Source organism: Diadema antillarum, unplaced genomic scaffold, assembly GCF_040938485.1.
Source record: "Diadema antillarum isolate AM-2024a unplaced genomic scaffold, OU_Dant_1.0 seq00000523_RagTag, whole genome shotgun sequence".
NCBI classification, from domain to species: Eukaryota; Metazoa; Echinodermata; class Echinoidea; order Diadematoida; family Diadematidae; genus Diadema; species Diadema antillarum.
In genome coordinates this window covers 2762794-2780985 of record NW_027271475.1, presented here as the reverse complement: position 1 = coordinate 2780985, position 18192 = coordinate 2762794, and the positions used below count along the sequence as shown (strand labels likewise).

General features: G+C 38.9%; 1 protein-coding gene across 1 annotated transcript in view; it reads right to left on the bottom strand.

Moving 5' to 3' along the window:
* Positions 1-18192, bottom strand: part of LOC139734387 (uncharacterized) — a 120846-nt gene that overhangs the window by 63966 nt on the left and 38688 nt on the right. The window contains exon 2 of the mRNA XM_071645176.1: positions 17617-17701. Within this exon, the coding sequence (XP_071501277.1) occupies positions 17617-17701 (85 nt within the window). The remainder of the gene's footprint in view (positions 1-17616; positions 17702-18192) is intronic.

Here is an 18192-nt window from a genome sequence, read left to right as displayed (position 1 = left end):
GAGGAGGAGGAAGAAGAAGTGGAAGAGGAGGAGGAAGGAGAAGAAGAGATGGAAGAGGAGGAGGAAGGAGAAGAAGAGAAAGATAATGATGAGTTTGAGAAACAGGAGGTGGAGGAACAGAGGAGGGAAATGATAATGATGATGATGATGATGATGATGATGATGATGATGATGATGATGATGATGATGATGATGATGACGGTGATGATGATGATGATGATGCCAGGGAAAATGAGGAGGGAGTGAAGAAAATGAAGTAGGGGAGTAGAGGAGGAGGAAGAAGATGAAAATGTAGCAAGAAGGAAAAGAAACGAATTGATGATTGAGGCAAGGAAAGGATGAGAAAGGAGATGATAAAGAGAGAGAAAAAAAGGAGGAGAAAGCAGATAAACAGACAGGAAATGGTGGAGGGGGATGCGGTGATGGCAGTTGAAGCAATGATGGAGCCAAATGCTCCTCACGCCAACACACTACAAGTAATGTCTGATGGCACATCTACAGTGAGATGCAAGGCCATAGGCACACCAGCTAACAATCATTACCAAACTCTATCTCCCCCTTTCTCTTCTCCCCCTCCCTCTCCATCTCGTTCTCTCCCTCTCTTCCTACCCCCCCCCCCTCCCCTCTTCCCCTTTCCATAATGCATTTTCACCTTGTCACTCCGCATCTCACGGTCAGCAGGCAGAGAGTTGGCAACTGGTCTTGTGCAAGACCCTGCCACCGGGAAATTCATGCTTTTGACTTTGAATGCCAAACGCAGCAGCACAGGGAAGGACACAACATGCTGCGACTACCCAAGCAGCCTGAGGGAAAGAAACGAGGAAGCCTGGATGGAGGAGGAGCGGAGTAATGCCCAGTTACACCACATTAAGCTGCCTCCTGATGCGCAAGATAGCTTCATTCATCGCCATGGCAACCCTCACCTCAGCCAGGGAAGTTGCGGCAGATGACGCTGGACTTCTCCCAGCATGGATGAAGGGGAAAAGATGGATGTTGTTGTTGTTTTCAACTTCTAGAATGATTTCCCTTCCTTGGCAGAGGTAAAAAGTACTGCAGAGCTCTGAGAGAACTTGTTTCTTCAATAGTCATAAACAAGAATGAGGATGTTATGGCAGGGGGTACAAAAAATGAACCTGGTAGCTTTTTCTTGTGGCATAGCTCTCATGCTAGTAGCACAGTTCACAGATATGGCAGGGCACATTTTTCTAGACATACTTTGCAAGGGGCATGATTATTGATACATGTACATACCACAGTATGCAACTGGTTCTTTTCTTTTTATGCACTGACATGGTATCCAGCTCATTATTTCATATTTCAAATTTTATAAAAACTAATTTGCACAGAGTATTGCAACCGACATCAGTCACTTTTAGCATGGACTTGTAGGTCCATGCTTTTAGTAAGTGCCACTGTAAAACCAGAAATTTTTGCATGTATGAAACCTTCACATTTTTTGCAAGGAGCCAAGATTCATGGGAGTAAAATGCACTTAAAGGTTTCATTTGTTTGTTTGGTTTTTCCTACACAATGCACTGAATGCCGTGGCAATTCCTGAAAGTTCAATGCTGCCAATGTTTGGTTTTTTTTTTCTTTATACAGTAAATTAGAGAAAGGAACAAAATCTGCTTTGTTATTTGCCAGCAAAGGAAATCCCCTGGTTCCCATTCTCTGCTCTAAAATTGCTATGCACGTACAAAATACACTTTGTATGAAGGACATGTGTAGTGTACAAAGGAAGGAAAGGCTCAATATTTCTTAGCCTTCCAGCTAAATGACACCCAAAGGCTCTTTCAAAAATGAGTCAGTATGAAAAAAAAAAAATGCCTCTTACCTATAACATGCCATGATATCATGCTGCTAAAAAAAAAAACTTACACTATTAAAAGTATCCCACTGAAGATAAGCTACAATTTTACTCCATCTCTTCACATCTCTGTCAAAATGGTATTCCCACACAAACATAACATTTATATTTGACAATAATGGAAGATAAAAGTGGTAGCATTCTACTGTGAATGTTTACACTCCTCAGAGCATTATGTCCCTGTCGAAATGATTTCACTGAATGTGGTCTACTACTGTTGAAATTGAAAAATAAAGAGAGGTAAAAACACACTTGTTTACAAAAGATACATGCTGATTGCCCTTGGAATTTCTCCTACTATGTAACATTCAGGTAAGATCATATATCATGCATATTGCCAATTTCATAAGATTGCCAATCTGGGAAGCTATAATTTCAAGTTTATGACCTCAAAAATATCAATAACAATGATGATTTAAATGGCATGCAAGTCTCCGCTTTTCACCATCCGTTTGAGGGGCAACAAAATTGGATTGCACGCATACTAGTAGTATAACATGCAGTAGCATGGGAATGACTACAATATGTACACGCACCCACAGTGCATGCATTTTTCTCTGGCTGTCCTCGAGTGGACGTGTGGTGGCGCTACACAACGCGGTAAACCGGGGTACTACGGTACCCCGGGGTAACGCGTGATGAATCATATGAAGAGAAAGTTGATACATTTCGCTGAGGATAACTGGGAGGTTGTAATGCGGCCCAAACACCACTTTTTGTCATTGCACTTTTATTGCAGACCAAGAACATTACAAGCACGATTCATGGCAGGCACACGATGACAATGGGTTGGCCTACATACATTGTATATTGTCAAGATTACCATAGAAACCACTAATCAGCAAAGGGGCATTCTGACTGGTTACCATGATAGTGTCCGTTGTGATAGTCTAACACAGGTATGATGACTTACAGGGAAAAAAGGGCCCCTGCAGGCATCTACTTAACTTTTATATTCTACTTCTGGTTTAAAACTGTGATAACCAATTTGAACCGATTGCTCCACACCAACAACTGACTGTGAGAATTTCGAAGACATCACAAAGCAAGATACATATTGTATGATGTGGTAATGCTAAAGTAACTAATCTACTAAGCATGCAGAAAAAAAGGGTACTTTAAACAGCTTCTTTGGTTTGTTGTGGGTTTTATGAGACTCGAAGGACAATTTTCCCTTGGTACTGTTTCGAACCCTGGGGATTTGCTAGCCTTTGTACAAGACCCCCTCATGCAGAATTGTCAACATGATTGTCTGCCTCTGCGAGTGCAGTACAAGCAGGTTGATATTATCAGTCAACAATGGAAGTTCTGTCATACAGCACAAACCACCTTGCTTTCAACACACGACAATAGACTGCAAGTCATTGCTTTGATTATGTACCGTATGCCCAAAAAAATTTACAACGGAACCCTCCGCAGTGATATCTTTAAAAATGTGACCGTGCACCTCAAAACGAACATAAAGTCGCACACACTAATTTTGTGTGAGGACTGAAAATAAGTGAAATGGGTCAACCTAGCCGAACTTGACTTTTTCATATTTTCTAAAAGAGCGGGTCTTCTTTTACATAATGCAAAATTTGGTATCATAAAACGGGCAGGAAAGTGTGTTTTTTTAGCAGTTTATCTAGAACATTTTTGGTAGAATAGTGTGATTAGGTGTGTCTTTAGAATCCCTTTTTCATTTCTGAAAAACCTTGCCACACTCTTCACTTTCAACTCTAATAACTTTTGAAAGGATAGTGCTACTGCTTTGAAAGTTGGCATTAATTATGGACAGATTGTGTTAATGAGGCATGTTTAATTTCAGATTAATCTAATAATCTCTTCATTGTTGTTACTCTGGTGGTTTACTTCCTGTTTTTTGTCCCATTCATCGCAGAGCCAGCACGGTTTGGTAAAGATTAAGCGCTTGAATAGACACTGTACTTCAGAGCCTCTTTTCTCAGTTCACACTTTTAATGAGTTTGTGCTTTCTTTCCAAAGAAGGTTGGAAGAGTCCATTTGATTTGAATTATACATCATTTTAAAGCTTAAAGTCTGCTCTTTCAGAATATGGTCTTAACTAAAAATTCATGTCTGGCGACTTTTTGTTTGTTTTGAGGTGCATTGTCACAAATAGTGAATTAATCCAAGTACAAATTCAGGGTATGAAACTCTAACTCATTGCCCACATCTTACAGAAAACCCCATTCGATTTGCTTCAGTGGTCAAAGAGAATTGAGGAATTTTGTAGGGGATGTCAGGAATCTCTTCCCTCCAAGTTCTGTCAATTGTATTCACACACAAGAGCATCGAAGTGCTAAAATTGGAAGAATCAGACTCATGACATGCTTTACAACAATCTACATTTCTCCGTGACCGCTTGACCAAATTGAATGGGGTTTTCTGCAAAATAGAGATAAGATGTTATATTTTAAGACCCTGAAGTAGCATTTAGACAGATCAATCATATTGGGTGTTATCAATTCGAAAATCTGATTGTAATTTTTTGGGGGACATACTGTACAGTGTACACGTATTCTTCTGGGTAGTGCATCAACATGTGTATCAGAGGAAATGAACGTGGTCATAGTTGTCATTCCCAACGTGACAAGATCCTGAGACAAGGCCTGTATCTGCACTGTATTAAACCAATGCCACAAATCATTCTACACTCCACAGAGTGACTTACTCAATGGGAGGGGGGGGGGGGGGGAAGGGGGCTGCGAAAGCACCTCCGCTAATGCCACCCCCACTTTACGTCAGGAATCATTAAACTGCCCATGAAGTTTATCAGCCACTGTGCCCATGACGTGAACATCAGCAGCCTTGATATTTCCGGGCCAGGTAACAGGCTACATCACTGAGCTGTCTGTCTCTGCTGTCTTGGCTAAGGACACTGTCCTACTTAACTATATCCTTGGTGAGCTAAAGCTTGGGTTTTTGTCTTTTCTGCATCCATTAAACTCCCATCAGCATTCTCTCACACCGAGCTAACCATGTTGATGTACCCCTACAGCAGCTGATAGTCCCTTAGAGCTAGATTTGATGATGCACATTTTTATAGGGCGAGGACTTCAAACTCACTCAAAGTCAGAGTGTGGGAAAAGAACAGTCAAGTTGGGAACAGATCTATTTAAATACTGACAGTGAATCATTGTGACAGGATGAAAAGAAGAAAAAGAATTGTGACATTTCATTGAAAGCTGCAAAACCACTTTCCCGAAAAGCAACCAAAAACATCAGAAATCTAATGCATTTTATATAGGCTTATATTCATATATCAAAAATGGATAAATTTTGGATGTTGAATTATAATACACATGTCATATTGTTTTTCTTGTGATCCACATTTTAAAGTTCCACTTTTCAGTAGATCACACTTTTCCATCACTTTCCTTTTTGTTGCCGTTGCAAAATATGCATTGTTTCTATTATTCCTGTTCATACATTTTGTATTTTAAAACTTTATGATTTGTATTTTGTAAAAATTATTAACAATATGATTTATCAAATGTGTACTTTACACAAAATGTTGCGATACCTTTGGTTGGCTGGAAATAAAGCACAATTGAATTGAAAAATGCACATCTCATGTACACTGTACAGTATGTATGCATTTAGATCATAATGTACATGTATAACTATGATATTTCAAGTTAATAGGTAATGACAAGATTACATGCAACAGTCAACAGTGTATTCTATACACATATTTAAACTTTTAAAGCAGATAATTCAAACCCCTTGCCAGTAGACAAGCTATATATGCTATGTTGACATCTAATCGCACATCAATTTCTAACCATTTGTGTGATTTCATTCAGATTTTCAATGAATTGTAGAATTTGTATGATTTTTTTTAATACTTATAAACACCCCCCCCCAAAAAAAAAAAAAAAAAAAAAACAATCCACACACTATACAAGTATACAGCGTTTATGAGTAATGTAGATGCAGATGACATCTGTCAACACTGCTTGTCTGATTGAAAAATGCTCACTAAATTTGTTTTCGGTTACAATTTGGGCACTAGAGAGGGAACTAATCGGCTATAATGTGTAGTCTACATGGTAACTCAAATAAAACTGTTTTCATTGGCAAACTAAATGCCACATTAGCATAATGTCAACTTCACAATTATATCGCCATGGGGCATTGTACTGTGCTAGTGAGCCGAAATTGACAGCCATGGCACCCCCACCGTGTCTGAGTGAAATCCCTGCAGCGTCTGTGGCACGAGCGTGTTCATTATATCGGCCTGCGAGGGGAGTTTCATCATGGAAACTAGATTGGACTATATACCCGAGGAGCAAGGTTGCTGTCTGGCATGATGAGTAGTGTTTGATGTCTGACAAATTTCTGTCCCGTCTACACACACCAGAAATCTAATGTTTGGTTTATTTTTTCATCAATTTTTGCAATGCAATGCAAAAATCTGTCAAGTTTGATTGGTTTTTTTTTTGTAAACTCTTGCGACAATTTGCCCCCCGTGTGCATGAACAGCATGCAAAGTAACAATCAGTTTTTTTAAATCCTACATATTTAAATACAACTCGCCACTTTAGGTATACAAACTTGAGTGCCAAGGGACATGCTCTGGCCATTGTTTCAGACATATTTTCAAGCTCTTCATTTGCAGCTATGTGATTTTTTTCCCCATGTGTGAAAGAGGGCCAAAAAAAAAGAAATATTAAGTTCATATCTTGATGCAAAAAACAATATCTCACGGACTACATTGTATGTACAGTGGCTTCTTACAGACAGATTAATCCCAAATCTGAACACATTCAGCAGATGTACTAAAGGTATCAATATTGCATAATTGAATTTAATCGTCTGTAGCATGCACGGAATTATAACAAATTACAGATTTTACATAAAACATCAAAAATCAAAATGAAAATTTAATAATTAGAAATGATTCAACAGTAAGAGCAGCAGCGAGCACATTATTTGGAAAAAATGAAATCATTGATGAATGAATATGATCTGGAGCATTGAATTTGTGAACTAACATACAAGTGTAACATTACCAAGGCATGTGCCTGCATCAATGTGGGTCCACTTCACATAGAAAACTTCACTCTGGACCACAGCGCAGAAACACATACAGAGCTGTACACTATGTAGTGGAAATCAATCACCACTTTGCCTTTATCATGATCGAACAACTGTGTGTGAGTGGGTGTGCGTGTGTGTGTATGGCTTCTTGACACTAAAATATGCTTCAGCTGCTGAGAATCACTACTATTTACATATATGTACACAATCATTTTGTTATGACATTCACGCACAATGTCACTGATATCAAATAGATGATAATGACTATCAGCATAATCTTTTCCTGTTGACTTACCGCGACATCCATTTCCCAGAGCAAACAATTTGGATGAGTGATCAACTGTTCCCCACTCTGAATCTCATGTAATACTGATTTGTTGGTTTGGTCCAGTTTGCTACATGGGAGGCCAACACAAGAAATGCACCAAGTGGTAAAAACTTTGTGCAATTCAAATCAGAGTGAAGCTGGACTTGGAAATACAAGGCTGATATCCAAGATTTTGACAAGCGATACCAGATAATGGCATGGACAAAAAGCTCTCGTTCTGCTGCCATTCAGTTTTACAGCTTGCCGTTTGTCAAATTTGGACAATGGTGTGTTCTCAACTACAAGTACATCATTCTCGCAGTCGTGTTTTTCTTTTTACTCACACTATTCATTTATTGTTTTGAATACTCTACGCATGAATGCATACTTCCCACTCGATATGATCACCCTATCGAACCTTGAACTTCACACAACAACAGCTGCAAACAAAAAAAACAACATTTATTGAAGGCTCTACAAAACTATTATACACCACATTTTTGTGACATGCAAGGAAGTATAATGTTGCTTTTCGATAAGAACAAATTTGACAGATGTCAATCATTGGGGGTTTTTTTAAGTCCTTGGAAGCATTGTGTAGTTGCACCAGAAAAGAACACTTTAATTGTTTAAATTGCTCATGAAAGAATTTTTTTTGTCCTTGTTAAAAAAATATCAGTTAAAGAGTTTATCGTCTTTCATGTCAACAAAGTATGCACGAAGACAATTTTAGAATTTTTTTGTCTTTGTTACTCGCATTTTCTTTGCAGGGATCTCGTTAGCGTATATCACCCTTGTCGGCCCCGACAAGCGTGCGGTTTGAAGAAGCAATGGCCGACAAGGGTAAAATTTGCCGACAAGGGTAACACCACGCGTGAACTTGCCGACAAGGGTAACTTGCTTGACGAGCTAAGTTCGGACCAATTTCTCGCCTTTTTCAGTCTTTATTATCTGGCTAGAAAAGAAGCTAGATGTTGAAAGCAGCAGCAGTTTACATACTTATACAAGCGCAAAAATTTACCCACGCACTCACCGCACCGATCACAACAACGCGGCTCAACAGAGCGACGTACTAGCTGATACCAGGGAGGTCTCACCTCCCTGCTGATACACACCACATCACACACTTGCTCACTCACATGCGCTCTGATTTGGGATCCACACACACATGCACAAGCACCCAGCCGGCCACTTCCAGCCGCCTGCGTTGTACAGTGTATTGTGAGAGGGAGAGAGAGGACGGAAAGAGAGGGTCGGAGGCCGAAGGAGGCTGAGGAAGGCTGACACGTGCTCGCTTGTTGTCACGCTTGTTGTCGGGTTACGCAAAAACAAACGATATGAAATGCATGCCCCCCTCCGCCAAAGGTTGTATTTTTTTTTTGTTTTTGGCTGCTTTGGTTTGTTTGTTAGTTTGTCTGCTTGTCTGTCTCTCTATTCGCAAAATAAGTCAAAATTTGGGAACAGATTAGGATGAAATTTTCAGGAACAGTTGGTTGGTAAAATGGCGCAAGGAACAGATGATTAAATTTTGATAGTGAGCAGGATTTATAATACCACCAAAATTCACCGCCAGGATCCAGGATCTTTAGACTTTGTTTCGTATATTTGAAAGGATTCGTATCAATTCTTTAGGAAGCTGGCCATCGGCAATGACGCAAAATTAGATGCGTTCAAAGCATTGCCGCAGAGAGAAAATTAACTCCATTTTTCGTTAAAAAAAGAAAAGAAAAAAGAACGTGCGATGGAGTAAGCAAATGCAAATTGTTATTTAGGTTTTGGTAGTTTCAGTGGGTTATTTTTTTTTATCTAAAAAGCCATGCGTTCCATTTTAGCCTTTTCAATTTCTATGGATTTGTAAACGTCATTCGTGAATATTCCATTTTCCTTCTCCGGGCCGAAATTTATGGTAATTCTGTCACATGATGGTCTTTCAAGTTCAACGTACGTAATGCTCCACGTGCTTCTGGCTTGGTTTGTTAAAAGGTGGGTTAGGGGGCCTTCATATGGGCAGAAAATAAATGATGATCATTCATCAATGTTCCCAGTTGGTTTACATGCTATCTACAAGCTGTTTACGACCACTGAAGCAAGGTGGCAGTACGCGCGACATTCTTTATCTGACACCTGGCTTTCGTGGAAATTTCATGGAAATTTCCACAAGCCATGATATCAAGTTTCCCCACTGCTTGAGGTCGTGCTTTTTTTTTTATTCTTCATTACGAACATCAATTTGTTCAACTTGAAAAGTGTAGATAATTTGCTTTGAGGACGTGTTTCTTTCTTTCTTTTTTTTTCATTGCAGCATCGGTAACATTTTGTTTTGTTCATCGTCCCTCCATGGCAGGGGTTCATGGGAGGAGAACGATAGGAATGATTGGGGAGAAAATAAACTGAAAGAAGGAAGCATCTTTTGAGCGAGCTGTCTTTGTTTTTCTCTACACCAGCATCAGTTATCGCCACCAAGATTCATTTTTTTTTTCATTACTCCGACAGATTAACGATAAGATGATGCTAGATTCTTTATTCTGAAGGTTCGTTAATCCAAAATGATTAAGAAAAAATGTCCGTTCATTTCACGACGAAATCAGTTTTGTTGTTTCGAACGTTCTGCCAGTGAAATTTCGGAATAAAACGACGGCACAAAACAGCGTGTTTTCGTACTCTAAGGGTCTGTTATTCCGACAGAAGTAGTAATGATGAAATAATAAATTGTAGATTCTTTATTCTGAAGGTTCGTTAACAGAAAATTGAATAAAGAAAAATGTCCGTAAATTTCAAAACGAAATCAGTGCGTCATTTCAAACGTTTTGCCAGTGAAATTTTGGAATAAAACGACTGCCCCAAAACAGTTGCAGTTTTCTTACTCTGAGGGTTCGTTACTCCGACATATTAATGATGAAATAATGCTAGATTCCCTATTCTGAAGGTTCGTTAATCCAAAAAATGATTAAGAAAAAATGTCCGTTCATTTCACAACGAAATCAGTTTTGTTATTTCGAACGTTTCTGTCAGTGAAATTTCGGAATAAAACGACGGCACAAAACAGCATGTCTGTTATTCCGACAGAAGTAGTTATGATGAAATAACAATAGATTCTTTATTCTGAAGGTTCGTTAACCGAAAATTGAATAAAGAAAAATGTCCGTAAATTTCAAAACGAAATCAGTGCGTCATTTCGAACGTTTTGCCAGTGAAATTTGGAATAAAACTTTTCTTACTCTTAGGGTTCGTTACTCCGACAGATTAAGGATAAAATAATGCTATATTCCTTATTCTGAAGCTTCGTTAATCCAAAAAATGATTAAGAAAAAATGAAAAATACGAAATCAGTTTTGTTATTTCGAACGTTTCCGTCAGTGAAATTTCAGAATAAAACGACGGCCCCAAAACGGTTACAGTTTTCTTTTACTGTGAAGGTTCGTTACTGCGAAAGAATAACGATATAATACTTTAGATTCTTAATTCTGAACGATCGTTAATCGGAAAACGATAAAGAAGAAATGAAAACGGTTACAGTTTTGTTACCCTCAGGGTTCGTTACTCCGAAAGAATAACGGCAAAATAATACTCTACATTCTTAATTCTGAATGATCGTTAATAGAAAAATTATAAAGGAGAAAATATTCGTTTATATCCAATCGAAATCAGTTTTGTTATTTCGAATGTTCTGCCAGTATAATTTCGGAATACAACAACGGCCCCAAAAGGGTGTTTTCTTATTCTGAAGGTTTGTTATTCTGAAGCAATAACGATGATAGATGATAGATTCCTTTCTGAAGGTTCGTTGATCGGAAAATAATACAGAGAAATGCTTGTTAATCTTCGAACGAAATCAGTTTTATTTTGAACATTCATCTGTGGTACCGACCTTTGGTGTTGTTGTTGTTTTCGATTACAAACCTTCGAAGTACTCAGTAATGAATCGTTTCATTTTATGATTAAACAAACCTTCGGAATAATGATCATCATTACATTTTTGTATGATATCTCTTTGATGTCACGGCCAAACTACCGCAGTATACTCAGAAAGGAAAGTGCAACGATGTCCCGAAAGTTCTCGATCGCTTCTCGCGCATCTGCATGCAATAGGCCTACAACGTGGTCGAGCAGACGGCGAGAAAGCAACACGGCCCGGCGCGCGTTGTTGCGATGCAGAGGCGGCTAATTATTGCAACAGTGAAACAGGAAAGGCCTAAAAGAAATCGGAACCTCCACCATCGGCACCTACTTCTCTTTCATTTATTATCTGGGAACTGCCGCTAACAAAAGGTATGGAGTTTCTGCATTGTTTATGTGAGAATATGCCCCTCACAACGTTCTTTACATCTCCGTGAAAATGTCGCATTTAGTGGCATTTTAGCGGCGATTAATCTGTGTTGTATTGAGCATTAGCGAAGGCTTCCGCTTCGCGCGGGAGGGGGAACCCCCCTCCCGTACCCACCCCCAGAACAGCGCGCATAAATGCCGACAAGCGTGAAGAAATTCCTGCCGAGAACCCTGCTTTGGACACTAAAAAGTAATATTACTGTCCAAACTTTTGAGCATTTGAGTAACCAAGCTACAAAATCATGAAATTGAAATTCTACAAGAATCTGGCACATACAAAGCAGCATACAATGTACTGCATCAAAGACAGAAATTAGGATTGAAAGTCACAATTCCAGTGGTATACAAACCAAAAAAACAACTTTCACACATTTGTTTTTATGATTCACTGTATATATATAAAGATGTACAGTTCTATATATTCATGAGTCATTACAAAACTTATTCCTAATGCTTGTTGTATTTGCAAGCCATCTTTTGTTTTCCACAGATTAACATTTTACGCATTATTATCCCCATAGGTACATGGTGTATCAATATGACTCCATCAGTACTTTCAAAAATTACTTGCCTTTAACCACTTAATCCCCATTCCTCCCCAAACATACAAACGGGCATACTGAGTACAAGGTATACTCTGTATTGAACTCATGCATGCAGACAGAAGCAGAAAAAAATACAAAGCAAGAGTCTTTCATCGAGAGAAAATCCAGTGCATTCAGTGTACAGTACACTGCTTCATGTCCCATGGACATACAATTGTATATCAAATAGTTGTGACCAAGCCTGGCTGACCTAATGTGAAAATCTGCGTGTAATGTCAGCCCAGCTTCAAAGGCTCTTCTACCGCCCTTCATTCTCCGGCCCGGCGAAGAAAGTCCGCCAAGCATGCATGGTGTTCTGCCGTGACGCACATTCGCCGTCAGCGCAAAAGGGGGCCCCATGTTTGCCCTCTCCATAAATCCCTCGTAAAGGAATGCTCCCAACTTTTCTTTCGTGAGCCACAATAAATGCAAATGATGTTTTCACTCCCAGCTGCTGCATGGAAATGTCATGCGTTAAAGGCGATTGAGTCCTTTCCACAGGAAACTCTGAAAAGTTTCTACTGAATTCAATGTCATTTTAAAAAACATGATGTCCTTCTAGCTTTGTCCAGTAAAGAAAGAGATGAGGATGTTTTCAAATAACACATATGAATGACATTTGGGTGTGTCCCTGTCATCTGGCTACCATGAGATGTTGCTGCGTCCTCTAACAAATTTACTTCAAATGAACAAGTTGTCTTTAAACATCCATTATGCATTGTAAGTATTACATATCCATAGGTCATAATGACAACTGTGATGCTTTTACTTTTAGAAGCCACTATTGGCGATACATACACTGTACAACCACAAATTGAATGCCCAGACTGCCCACACAGATTCAAGGGCTTGATTATTTCCCAACCATTCAATCAGAGACCATCTACATGTATCCTCCGGATGAGGGGAAGGTATCTTGTAGAATTGAAGCTGTATAAGACATGGTATCACACTACATGTGTCACATTCTAGAGCTTCTTGTACGTGGACATAATAGAATACCAATGTAGGCCAGCAGCCTGTTCCCCACAAAGCAACCAAGGTATTAATAAACATGGAAGCTGGCAAGAGGTACATTGTACAGTGGATATTACTTTGATAACAGTGATGATGACTATGGCAATACGGTGTACCAATAAAACATTACTGCTTTGGTGACGAGGACAACAATGACCCTGTGATGATTGTTATTTCTGTCTGTTTGTATTAAAAGTTTATCATGTCTGATAAATATTGTTATAGTTTCTGTGAGGTAAAAGCATTTTGTGCCCTTTGGAAAAGGCACTATGATACAAATGTCACTGTGTGTATACATGATTTAATCATGCATCAAAGTGATGATGATGATATGTTAACCCATATAAAGGGACGGGCTGATTTTACAACAACATGTATTTCCCATAGACACCTGCCCAAGTATACTCGGGACTAGTCTTCAACTGACCAGTCAATACCTTTGAAGATGATGGTGATGATGACTCTAATAATGATCTCGAGAATTGATTGGTATTGATGTCAATGATAGAGATGGTGAAGATGATGGTCTCCATGAAATTGGTATTTTAAATGGTTCTCCCAATTGTGATAGTCGCATGTTAAATGTAGAGTTGTATGCTAAAGGTGACTATGGTGATGATGACAATGATGATTTTTGTGATAAGAATTCTATGATGAACCTGAGAGGAATGATCAAACTTCAGTTGTACAGCACAGAACACACACATGTTTGCCCCATTTGAAAATCACATTCCTCACTTGACAAGATTACAATACAGTATTGGTAATCCCTCATTGAGCTGTAAGCATACAATTACACAAAATAGTAACTGGTCTTAAAAATATTTTATAATGCACAGGACTACTTTGAACTAATGGACATCTGGAACACTCCACCACAACAACTCTGTCTATGTGATACAGAAGAAGCTTTCAAAAAGGAAATTCAAAGCTAAACTGTTCCTACATTGTGTATAGCAGTGCTCTGATGAGTTTGCTGTAAAAGCGCTTTAAAATAAGAAACTCAAACAGTAAGTGCGAACGATTGTCATAAATACATTTAATAAGATGTACTGCACATACAATGCATACCAGCACTATTAAAACCTGTATGGTAATAACTTCAACCTGTTCTGCTATGTAGACTGCATTACTGCAGCAAAACATACATAATCCATTTAGGAGCAGTAATAAAAACAGCAAATGATACCAAGTTGTCAATTGTCCTCAACAGCACACAGACTATCACGCACTCAGCATACATTGTACAATATGCACGTTTTAAACGCTTAATTATGAACAGCCTACAAAGGTGTACAACATTGTACTTTAATACATTTGTACTTGTGTTCAATACATCACATCTGATTAAAATTTGAAAGTGTGAGAATAAAATCCAGTGAGGCAGGATAATGTCAAAATTCATTCATATTTTTGTCTACTATTCCTGCATCCCAGCATTGCTCATCGAATTAGAAATTGGCCTCATGGATTATGCTGCATACTCAAAGTCAATGCCAATGGAAACCTGGTAAGTTTTGTAAAAAAGTCTCTCCGAGGATTTGCAAATTTGGTTGGGAGCTGATGAATGCAGACTGTGCATGTCGTGTAAATACACAGACGGTCTACAAAAATCTTTTTACACAACCAATACAGGCAATATGCACATGGGATATTTATCAGAAAAACAAACAAACAAACGATGCATTTAGAAGGTCGTTGACTTACTCTCACAAACCTAACTAGAGCACTAAGCAGTATGACCCTGTATCTAGTCAAAGGATCAATACAATAATGAAACACTTCAGTGTGTACAATTTGCACATCAGCACCAAATTTATACGGCATGGAGTGACAAGGTACAGGTGTGTAGTGAATGAAAGCCACCTATCAGTACAGTACAGTATGTACTTCCTTTAATGCAGAGCTACTGAGTCATCAGGACCAGTGATGAAAAAGAAATTAAATTGTGATCAAAATTTTAATCCAAGTTGTATTGCTTGACCATACTCATGGTACTTGCACATTGCACATTAGACTGAATGTCTGCTCAGTAATTTTCTGCAGTACAAGGATGATAATAATTAATATAATGCTGCATCTATGGCCGTATACTGACAATGGAAAGATTGTGCTACCACCAGACAATGGAGCAGAGACACACACGCCTTTCAGAGCGACCTTACTCACCTGACTAGTCATTCACAAAGACACGCTATATGGCTAAAGCCTTCAATTCTATGCACTGTTAGTGTGACTGGTTTACAATGTGGTCTATGATGATGCTCTTAAACACTTCATAAACATTACAAACACGCCAGCTTGCAGCAGTGGCAGTGGCATGGACTGGCGCTTGAGAAAATCATTGATTCTATGGAGAAGAACAAGAACATCCGGAAGATGTTGATTGATACATTCCATTCAAGTACTTTCAATTACAACATAATTGTAAACTCTCACTTTTAGTTTCTTTGCTGCATTTGATTCACTACTAAAGTCAGAATACTGTCTCAGCACAATCTGTCATTAAGAAAGAGAGAGAGAGAGAGAGAGAGAGGGAAAGGTCTGCTAGAGGTTAAAAAAAACAAAAAAAAACATGGTATACATTTTGCAACTTTGTAAAGGTGAGGTCTGCATGATATATGACGACACTATCTTGTGACAAAGGGGATTTGTGATATTGAATAACAAAGGCAAGCATGCAACTACTGCAAATGACAATAATATGTACAAGTTGCTCAACAACCAAAGCCTCATTGTGGAGTAATATTCAAATACACGTACACTGTAAGTCCAGTAAAACATTACAACCAAAAACAATCAAACTCACTGTAAAAATAGAAAAATCTTTAAGAAAGCTTTGCAATGTTCAGGAAGGAATTAGCCTCTAGAACCAGTAGAAACATCATTACAAACATCTACTACCTACAAGTACACGCTGTACAATGTATACGTCAGGAATGACCTTAGATTACCACAAAAACTAGCTTCCCAATTCAACACCTAATTCACTCAGCACCACTGCACTGGGCTTCCACAAATAACAATGAAAATATGAATTTTGATAAAGATTTTAAAAAACAGCCATATGTTACTATACTCATTACTGAGGATAGGCTGTGGGTTTTGAATTTATTTGTTTGTTTGTTTGTTTGTTTGTTTGTTTGTTTGTTTGTTTGTTTGTTTTTAACGCGTGTGTCCATAAATAGGGTCAGGTAAACTCAACTCATTCAAAAAGATATTGAAAAACTTTTGAATATCATGCAATGCTCTCACATACAAAAATTGTATCTTTTATTGCTGTCTGCTAGTATTAGATGTTTGCCCACACAAGACATCCCACCTGCATCACACTCTGATGGTCCAACCGAGACGAATCTAACGTAAGGTACCGATGGGTACACAAATCACATTATCATGTCACATTTATAAATACTTGGGGTCCAGTAGACTCTAACATGATGTAACACCTGTACTGTAAGAAGATATACATCAAAACATGCCATGAGACCATGAAAGACCACAGGTGAATAGCCCTCCGCAGTAGGCTACTTTACTACTTTGTACTAGTGAACTCTGCAATCTCAGATCCATTTGTCTGGCTGATCAAATAATTAACTTTTAAACTTGTGTAAGTAAAGCATGTACTGTACAAGTGGATATTTTCGCAAGACTAATTTTTCGTGCTCGGCCCAGTGAAACTAACAGAAAGAAGTGTTTCGTGTGCTTTTAATTCCATGGAATCAAGACACCAACTACTTAGTACTGGAACACAGAAGTTCTACCCAGTATGGCAAGCAAAAACATTCACATTGTCATTATTCTTTCATTTTCGCGCTAGTTTCTTGTTGTGCGAAATGCGCGAAAATTTCAACACAGCAAAAATGTACACTTTTACAGTAGTAGAACAGAATAGACTACGAGTAGGATTTTGTAAAATCTAGAAGAATTTGCTTAGAGTTCTACATGTTTCTCGATAAAGAAAACTTGCAGGGTGGTGACTGTGCAGTGAGACTTTAAGAAGAAAATATTGACTCCAAAGTGCCACTCCTTTTTTGTCAAGTTGTTACGTCTTGTAAGTTGTAATATCAGTATTGCCAACAACACTGAGCATAAATAATCTATCGTCTACTGTCTAGTGCAACTTGAAGTACGCTTGATCCAGGGTTAGAAAGTTCTACACTACAGTTGGATTCCGACGACGGTTCATATTTAACCGTATAGACAAATTGTCCCCGGCTATATTAACATTTCAATGATACTAGGCCTACTGCCAGTGTCGAATAAACATGGGACCTCTCCGATCCCTAGACAGGTTGTTCAGTAGCAACTGAGGCCATTCAACCTCGAGTAAACTGAGAAGAAAATGCGCTAAGGTGACTCGTTAATTTTGATGGCCCATTAGTAAACGATCCGTCAAGAAATGGCTTCTCGTTACGAATCTCCTTCCCACTCGTAAAGTCAGCGAGTGGGCAATCGTTGGTGCTTACCTGGACGGCTTCCTCGCCAAACTCCCCGGGTGCTTCCACACGGTACTGCTGTCCTCCTCGGCGCATTAGGAACCAGGTTTTGTCCCTGAAGTACGAGAAAAACGAGGTGAAAAGCTGGCTTAGGCCCATGACTGCTGTATTTTCGAAATATCCAATAAATCAACACATCCCAGTGCCAGCAGTCACTGCTGACAGACGATTAGTGCGTGGTTGAGAGACAAATAAAGTCTTGTAACATCCACTGTAAAGTCTGTATAACGGCCCAAGATCATACAGAATATAACGGTAGTATGGTATCCACGAACGCCAAAAGTTTCTATGAAAAATTTCGCCGCTGTGCCTTTACGTACGAGCAGGGAATTCTCTCCGAAGTTCCCAGCCTTGCGCGCTGTGTGCAGTGTACTTGTAGTGACTGCAAATAACGTGTACTGCAGCGGTATACGCACACACACACATGCAATACATAGTAGTACTCGTACACACACGGTATATGATCAGAATCTGTGCGCGCTAATGATGTGCACCCAAACGTGGAGATCTAGGCAAGGAAGCTGTTAAACTGGTAAAGAAAATTGT